We start from the raw sequence: 9,641 nt of genomic DNA, 5'->3' as shown, positions 1-9,641 counted from the left end.
CGGAGTGGTTGGTTTGGGCCCCTAAAGATCTGAGACGAATTTTGCAAAACAAACATGGATCCAGATTGGATGTTGGTATGGTAAAAGACAAGCAGAGCACCTCGCAGCTTCCCAAAGGAGTTGATGTTTGGTATCAGAACACTAAAAGTACCTTACTTCAATATGGTATCTCTTTACTTTGACGTTCAAATTGTCCTTGGTTTTCGTTTGACGTTGTTCAAATTCCTTTCATTTTTCATGATTATTTTCCCTACATGTCAGTTTGGTATATTTCATGATCTTGGACCGCAGTCAATCTATTGAAACCAATATTTCTGGAAGCAGTATGTACTGTTGTGCTACTAAGCATGTAGCCTCCTCCCACCATACTAAGAATGCAAAGTATTTCTGGTAAATTTCCGGGTTGAGGACACCACCCAACCTGTCGTAATTTAGGCTATGTTCGGTAGCCAAGATAGCACGGAGATGAAAGGGGTGATGAGTGGCTATGAAAACAGGTGACAGGACTGGATCATCCTCGTGAGGATGTAGTTCACGAGATGGCTCCCAAACAGCCCTCCCATCTCCCTTTCAAATCCAGTCCCAAACAGAGCCTTAATTGTTCTCACACATTTTTTTGAATTTATAACCCTAAGAAACTGCATTCAACATGAAAACCTGGTCACGCTGGCTCAGCCTGCCATACCTTCGGTCGTGTGCTGATAGCATAAAACTCCGAGGCTAGGACCCCTGCCTCTAGGGCCTATGCTACGCATTGGCTTGCGCAGAGGAGCGACACCCATGAGAATCGAACCTTGACAGACCGTCTAGCAGCCAAGGCCCCACCCCACTACACCAACCCCCCTTGGAGCTTGTTCTTACACGTTTGCAAATCCAAAATACATTATATCTGCTAAAGATATGAGAGAAAATCAAGAGAGAAAGGAAGGCCATAAATTTCCAATCTAATGAGAGTCAAGATGACAATGATCTAAGCTTCAAGGTGAAATCCCCGCTGCCCTAACTGGCTGTAGCTCAACAAAGAAGCCAACCGAAACCCTTAGCCCAAGGCTTAGCTGGTCCAACTGATCATCCAATTAGCTTCTCACAGTTAAAATATTATCCATGTAAATGTGCTAAGCCAAGTTAAACAAGTGCATATCATCCAAGCCAATCTTCCAACTCTTGAGATTTAAACTTAAGGACTTCATGTCCAAACAACATGAGAAAACAATATAAGACTAACATCATTCATGGCTTTACATTTTTTAAATCTAAATGAAGCTTTGCCATACTTAGAAGCAAGTTAGCCACACACTATCAAAACAAACCCAATCCTAACTCTTCAAAACCTTCCTCTAATTTTTTATTATTCAAACTGCAGATGATCTGCTTTTTTACATAAGCAACCTCAGACAAACACACAGAAAAATCACCATCTATATGTACAGACGAATTATAGCCCCGTCTGTATTTACCTAGAAAGGGCACTTTGTTCTAATGCTAAATATTCACTAAAAACAAAAACTCTACCAAATTTTCATTTTGTTGTAGAAAGACATTGGACGGGAAGTGTCTTAGTGGCATAACATGTATCCACACATTAATCCTAGAAAGCCAATAAAGCAAACAAACAGAAATGGATAACCCACTCGAACTTGACTGATGCTTCTCCGCTTGGCTAGCATCTAGAGAAACAAAAAGTCATGTCAAATAAATGGTAAGAACAACCATTGACAGAGAGAAAAAGAAGGTAAGAAAAGCAAGCAGCAAACTAATCAGTAAACAAAAATTATGGCTCAATATGAAATGGAGATAAGTGAAGTTACAAGTTCTTGTTGAAACACATCCCGATGCTGAATCATCGCACTTCTTTCTTCTCTTAGGCTTGTGATGATTTTCTCAGCCTGAAAGATCCAATCACACTCAAATTAACGCCAAACTGAATGGCAGAGCTAAAGACGTCAAAGAGGAAGAAGAATCATTACTGCAATTTGGAGATTTGAAGGAAAAGAGGAAAATTTGTATTTTTGTTTTTCTCTTTGAGAAGAATTGTATTTTCACAATGCTGCCCTTTATCTTCTAAGATCCCTCTTCTAGCTTAGGCTCAAAATAAGACGTTTCATAAATGGTGGGTCAAGGTGTTTGAAACAATTTGCGCAGATTTTCTGAGACCTTATTTTCAAGTTTTTCTAACTTTGGAAGCATGCTGCAAAATAATGAACAGAAAAAATAACCATGACAAAGTGGCTGAGAGCATTTCAAAGTTTGCCAGGCTGGCAGTAAAGCCACTTAATTTTGCACAAAACATACTTTCAGAACACGCAAAGCCATAAGTTTAAACCATAGTCACAGATATCGGCGATATTTTCAAAATACCATGATATTATTGCTGTAAATTCAGCAAATGTTATTATAGGTAAAATAGTGTGATATTATCACGAGAATATCATGATATTCTCGTGATATTATCAATTAGTTTTACTGTTTTTTTTTACATTTTAAATACGTTTTTCTTCTTTCTTTTACATTTTTTACTTATTTCTTTTATTATTTATGTATTTTTTGTCTAAACATGATATTTTCTTATTTTTGTTATTTTTTAAGCCCCGAGATTTATCACCAAACCTATAATATCACGAGAAATAGCCTCGCCGAGATATAGCAGATACCGATATTTGTGACTATGGTTTAAACTAACCATTGTATTTGTAAAAAGTTGTTTCTAGATAAGATATGTTGGTACAAAATGAAAAAAACTGAGATTTAAAATTTGAGCTCCATACACATCTTGAACAGGACATGAAAAGACTACTGGGAGAAAAAAAAGGAAAGTAGGTGATTCAAATTGTTCAAAGGCTTTTCCCTTTAAGCAAGATTCAAGCGTCAGCCTGTTGAGTATTATCAAATTTTTTCTCCTTTTTTCCCATGCAATTAGTTATGCATTCCTGATATTCTATGTCACAGGGATTCGGCCAACAGGGTGCCGCACTTGCGTCGATGTGACTCGACTCGGGTGCGGGTGCGGCACCCGGTGCAGTCAAGCCGACCCTGGGTGTGGTCAATGCACCCAGGGTCATAACTGTCCATTTTGGACCCAAAATATGAAAGGTGGTGATACAAGTGTATATCTGTTAAAAATTATATATATAATTATATATATACCCTCCCGCACCCCCGCACCCAAGTTTTTTAAAGTGCCGCATCACCGCACCCGCACCTATGTGACATAGCTGATATTTGTGTAACCTAAATAATTTTATCAATATATTGCAGAGAGTTTTCATATGAATGACGACAGTAATTTTTGTTCAACAAAGCCATCAAGAAGCAAGAAAATTCAATTAGCTGACCTCATTCAGCCTTGCTTTTAGTTCCTCGACGTCCTTTAATACCTGCCAGGAAACAAGGGCACAATTACTCAGAACCAATCAGCATTAATAGAATCAGCCATTTTCACCAGTATAGCAGAAAACATTCTCCAAGCATGAAAACATTTCACCCTAGAAATGTATGAGGTTTACTCACACATAAGTAATGAAAAGGCTAAAGTAGCTTGTGTATGAGCTTGTTAATATATATATATATAGATATATATATATGTGTGTGTGTGTGTGTGTGTGTGTACTGTGATTCTGTATGGCCTATATGTCAAAAGAACACCAAGACAGAAAGGAAATGGAAGTCTTACAGTCTGAGATGGTGGTGGACTGTCTTCACTAGAAGAATGAACTAGTTCCTTTGGCTTTAAAAGTTCATAAATAGGCTCCTGCTTTATTACACCATTAATAGGTTGCAAGACTGGGGATTGGGGAGGGCTGACAAGGACCACCTTCAACTTCTTCTCTTCAATAATTCTGCCATTTTCTTTTGCAAACTGCAAAGATAATGGTGTAAACTCACCAAATCTGAAACCAAAAGATGAATTCTTTAAAAGACTGAAAACTCACCAATTCTGAGGAAATTTGATCGATGGTGGTCCCCTCTGGGACAACTGTACATTGAACAAGGAACTTGTCCTTGCACTGCATATCAGTTGGAGCATTTTCCTGACCTTGCCTTGTAACTAAAAGATTGAAAGCCAAGGTCAACACAAACAACATGCAACACAAACATCTATAGAGTGTGAAGCACGTTAGAGGATAAAACCGGGGCCAAAGATGGTGAACACAGAACCATCCTACCATATTGAAGAACGACACATGTACAGTTGCAATGTGCATAAAGAAATATTGGAAACTTACAAGAAAGACAAAAAAAGACAAAGCAAATCTATCACAAGGTATGTGAGGTGAAAAAATGGCTCATCAGACAAAACAAGCTGGCAGTGGCCTACTATCCCAGATCTTTCAACAATCCAATGCCCTAATGGAAAAACCTACCTATAATCTCACATGGTGAGTGTGGTGAGATGACACCGTTATTCGGACGCACACAATATTTCTTTGGACTTGTAGTTTTAACCTGTCAAGACAAATTATGGTTAGAACATTTTGTGTGTGTGTGCATGCATGTGGAGAGAGAGAGAGACTTACAATGAAATTTTACTGTTATAAGCCAGTGAGGCAATAGACACAAATACATGAATCGCAGATTTTGAGAGAAAAAGTTTGACATTTCTTTTTTATATTTACACGGAGAACCCACCCACAGGATCAGAGACCTAGCCATGTTGGCTCTGCCTGCCGTACTTACGGTCACTGTCATGGCAGCATAAAACTCAGTGAGCTTACCCCTTGCCCCCAGGGAGTCACCAGGCTTCGGCTTGCACAAGGACGCACATGGGATTTGAACCTAGACTGCCTGCCTAGTGGCCTAGGCCCCATCCCATTACGCCAAATCCCTTTGGGGTGAGAGAAAAAGTTTGACATTTGCAACACTATTAAATGAAAACTGAAATTTCATATACAATTAATGAGAGTCCTGACCTTGTACCCAACATGTTGGTCAGAAGTGTTAAACAGCTGAACAGAGCAGGAACTTTGCTTCTTCAGCTCAACTATGCAACAAGAAAAGAATTTCAAATTTTAGCACATTTGGATATACAGATCAAACCAAAAAAACTAATCTATGAATTAAGCAAGAAACTTTAATGCAAATGACATACAACCACAATATTAAGAGACTGAAATTCTTGCACAAGTGCGTGCATGCACAAGCAACACACACCCTAAGGTATGCTGATAGCTTCATTACAGAATTAAATTTGAGCTACAATTTGAAAAAAAAAATTGTAATAGAAGACTTACTTCCCTGGTAGTCAATGTCATAGTTACCAGGAAATGAAATGGATACGAGAAGCAGAAGCAGGAAAGCGAGTGTTAAAAAGTAGTATGAAGCGGGAAGCGGGATACGGTTATGAAGCGATTATGCAAGTGCATGGAAAATGTAAAAGGAAACACATAGAAAGCAATATGAAGCACCGGCAGAAGCAAATAAGAAATGTCGTGAACACAAATATAAGACTATATAAAACCAATATGCAATCTTGTTATAAAAAAATTATATTTTTCTAATATGAAAAAAGCAAGAAGTGAGAGAGAAGTGACAAGAAGCGAGAAGAAAACTTTAAGAAAGCGAAAAGGAATCGATTTGGGAAACAAAGAGAAAGTCAGCTTCCCACTAAAAGGAATCGAGTTTCTCATATTTTGGAAGTGGGTTTCCCAAAGCTTCCCTTCTTTCGGAGAAGCGGAGAGTTTCCCACTTCAGAGTCGAGCTTCCAGGGAAATGAGTTTCCCCATGTAGCAAGAAGCTTCCGATATTCATGATCTATGTAAGAGTTCAAAACATGATTCCAAATAACTGAGATGGAAAGAAACATCTATTTGCTAAAAAGTAAAAATTCTGACATAGATTTGAGAATTATTGCAGCAGACAGAGACATCACCGGAGCTTCCACAGACCTTAGTCAGCCTGACAAAAAAAATTCCATAAGATCTGAAACACTTTACTAGGACCAGAAACTACAAAAATGACTTGTATCACAGGGTTTGACATTGTATTGAATCAATTCACTTCATCTACTCCGAGCAGTTGTCGCATCTATATTCTAAAACATTAAAATCCCATCCTATAAGTTATGCTTTGCAACAGACCTTGATCGAACAGTTTGGATAGCTAATATGACTCGAAGGAGGTCCACCCACTGGAATAACAAAATTCAAACCATGACACACATGTAATACTTAATGCTATCATCAGATTGATATAAAATCTTCACATCAAATTGGAAGAATAAACTATCTGGTTCATAGATGAGAAGAGCTGGTCAAACTTGTTTGACCATGAAGAGAGGAAATCCTTCACAAGTATGGACTAAACATTGTTCTACTGATGTAATTCGAGGATTTATATCAATAGCTATAGGATGGAATTTTTCAAATGCCTAAAAGAAATCAACAATAGATTGCCTGTGCAGAATATTGACGATCTCTCCATACAGGAGCAAAATATGTTCAAGGTTTCTAAGAAACAATTAGAAGCAACACTCTGCAGTCTATTGAGCTTCATTCTGAACATTAATAGGCCAATATTTCACTTCAAAGGAACAACCTACAAGGGCAGGCTGCCAAAAATAAGTATAATACAAGCTTCCTGTGTAACAATAACCAAATTTCTTTAATGAAACGTGTCAGCAATGATTCTACACACTGATCCAATTATCAGAAATTAAAACCAAATTAACCCGTGAACCAGATAAGAACTGACATTGACAAGAATATCTACTTTGGAAAGTAGCCTCTCTTAGGAAATTCAATCTATGTGGAAGCCACCAATTTTGGAGTTTCAATAAAATGTAATGGTATCAATCCGCTAGAATGCACAAAATGCTTCAGTATAAGTCTCGCAAGATCTACTGAATTATTAGAAATTCACAAATAAAACAAATAACTTCATGATTCATCTAAGTATTTTTCCCTTTGACACATGGCCACAGTAATATCAACTTGCACTGGAAGTAATGATAACCCATTGATAAAAATACAATTGAATACATACAAGTAAATTTGAGTTCAGTAGGTTGAATCTCAACAAACCCCGTGGTCATGGTTCTTAGGAAGATCCACAACGGACTCTGAAAACAAAAACGACTAGTGCAAAAATGAGATTATCTTGACCTGCAACAATAACATCAAAAGGAAACAGTAAGAAATAAACATAACAGTGAAAATCAATCAAGAAATCCAACGTATTCAAGTCAAAGCTAGCATCCAAACATGTGAAAAAAAATCCAATCTAAAATTAGTCCTCTTTGTTGAAAATGAAGCACTCTGATTCACCAAACCCAACAAAAAAACCCACACGGATCAAGCAAACTCCATCCAAAAACGTATTTGCAAATAGCAGAGAAGGAATAGTAAGTCCTCGCTCGGACTGAATCAATCAAATTCCAGCAGCAACAAAAGAAAACCAGAAAAAGTCTAGATCATTCAAAAGTTATAAAAGGCAGTGACCTACGAACGAAAAGTCATGATCCTTTTAACTGAAAAACCGATCAAATTCAATCAGAAATCAACAATACGAACAAACCTTCGTTCATTTAATCAGTTTTTGAGGCTCCCCAGAAACAACATATCCAGTACAGACAGGAATCAAAGCCAACTCAACAAAAACCACTCGAATTCAGAAACAAAGATCACCTGAGAGAAACTACTACTGTTCACGAAATCAAACCAAACAAATGACCCCAAACCAGCATCTTCTGTAACAGAAGACAACGGCAAAGAACAAACTCAAAACACAACAGATCTTCTCTTCACCCAAGAAAGAAACGAGAGGCCGCAGTCGAACAACACCACCAACACCAAGATCATCAAAAACACAAACATAACGATGAGCCACAAAATCAGATCAACTAAAGTACTCGTGAAAACGAAACGCATCACCAGATCTCCACATTCCACAACACCCAAAAAAATGCATCCGATAAAGAACCAAAAAGAAGTACCCCAATTATCTTCAGAACTCCATATCAAGATCAACCCAAAAGAAAGAACTATAAGACCAAAAAATCAGATTACCACCAAAACAAGAGCAGATACAAAGTGCAAAGTCTATCTAGGGAGAAGAACACAACTCTGTTCACTCTATCAAACTTGAAGAAAGAAACAAGAAAAGAAAATCCCACAAAGAGAGAGAGAGAGAGAGACGGTTGTGGGGTGGGCGTAGTGTATGGAGTTTACCTCCCCAGAACTACACAGAATCCAGAACCAAGATAGAATTTTCCTTTTTTTCCTCTCTAGAGAAGAAAGAAGATACAAAAGAAAATAAATCAAGAGGACTCTCTCTCTCTCTCTCTCTACTGTGGAAGGGTGCCTTGGATCTTCAGGAAAGAGGGTTAGTGGTGAGTTGTTGGGCGGTTGCATGCACCACCGACGGCTAAACGGCTCGGCTTGGGCGTCGTAGTTGGGATTACGATCATGATCACAAATGAAAATGCCGGTGATGGAAAATCTCGTGATATTTTCAAAAGGCTCATTTGACTCGGGAAAATCTTAAAAAGATATTGGTTTATAAATATTTATATAAAAAATGTGAATAATATAAACAACTAAAAAAGTGTTCTTATTGTGTTAATACCAAGTTGAAGGCATGATATTTTTAAAAAAAGGGGGATATGTTGAAAATATCATGTTCTATTTGTATATTACCATTCACTGAAAATATCTTGATATTTTTAAAAGTTAGAATATTTGGATCACTCTTAGAAAAGTGATTTGGCCTCCTCACCGTCCACAATCTAACAAGGACCATGAGGTCCTTGACGATGAAGCATTGGACGGTGAAGATGTCAAATCACTTTCTTAAATTGATTTGACAGATCACCGGTGTCTATCCCTGAGGCTTTGTAGCAGATGTCTCGGCTAAGGGGCTTAGCTTCGGCTCCGGCTCCGGCTCCGGCTCGTAGTGGAGACCACGACTTGGACTAAGCAGTAAGCATTACCTACCAATACTGAACCATCCCAATTTTTTTTTCCTTATTTCTTTCTTCTTTATTGCTTAAAAAAATATATTTGTCTCAATCTTTTGGTTAGAACTTCTCGAGACTCAAGAATAGATCCATCACTAACATTGAGAGAGAATCCTAAATCATTGTTTATTTTAATCATACCTTAATTATCACTATGGATTTTTTTTTTTTTGGAGATGACTAGTCAACCTTTTAGTCACAGCAATCCAAGTTTCACCTGGTGCAGGAATAAACAAAAAAAAACAAGATAGGCGTCGTTGCCAAGGTCTAGATGGGTTGGATTTGATTTGGATCTGGATCTATATTCTCTCTTCTTTTTTCTTTTTTGGCCTTCTCTATTTTTTTCTCTTTTTTGTTTGACAGAGAAAGCTGAGGTTAGGCAGACCCCTACCAGTTATACAACCACACCATTGGGATTCGAACTTGCAACGTTCCAACACAAGAAGACGTGCACTAACTGCTCCTGCCAGACAAGCGGAGCCCCCGTTGGTGTGCCAATGGCCTTCTGACTAAGGTCAAACTCTTGACTTAGATTTGAGCATTTTCACCAGTTCAACCCTCCCTAAAAGCCTCTGCTAAACCTCTTATAGACTTGTGAAGTCCAAGTACACTTGGCCTTAAAAGTAGAAGTACAAAGAGGCCCAACTCCAACCAACCCAGCCGAAGCCTTCAAAGAGTACAATTAAATGGA

General features: G+C 38.0%; 1 protein-coding gene across 1 annotated transcript; it reads right to left on the bottom strand.

Annotated features, from left to right (window-relative positions):
* Window positions 1-1,317: 1,317 nt before the first annotated feature.
* LOC149839261 (vesicle-associated protein 1-2-like) lies at window positions 1,318-8,298 on the bottom strand. The gene is made up of 9 exons (XM_090002413.1): window positions 8,163-8,298; window positions 6,979-7,097; window positions 4,908-4,978; window positions 4,362-4,443; window positions 3,930-4,045; window positions 3,671-3,856; window positions 3,333-3,374; window positions 1,809-1,886; window positions 1,318-1,667 (listed from the first exon to the last, which is right to left on the bottom strand). The coding sequence occupies exons 2-9, from the start codon at window positions 7,025-7,027 to the stop codon at window positions 1,557-1,559; spliced, it is 735 nt and encodes a 244-aa protein (XP_089858539.1). The 5' UTR covers window positions 7,028-7,097; window positions 8,163-8,298; the 3' UTR covers window positions 1,318-1,556.
* Between the last annotated feature and the right edge of the window lie 1,343 nt (window positions 8,299-9,641).

Source organism: Nuphar pumila, chromosome 4 (genome assembly GCF_984573655.1).
Source record: "Nuphar pumila chromosome 4, dmNupPumi1.hap1.1, whole genome shotgun sequence".
In the NCBI taxonomy this organism is placed as follows: Eukaryota; Viridiplantae; Streptophyta; class Magnoliopsida; order Nymphaeales; family Nymphaeaceae; genus Nuphar; species Nuphar pumila.
The sequence above is the reverse complement of the archived record's forward strand: the minus strand, read 5'-3'. Positions and strand labels throughout refer to the sequence as shown.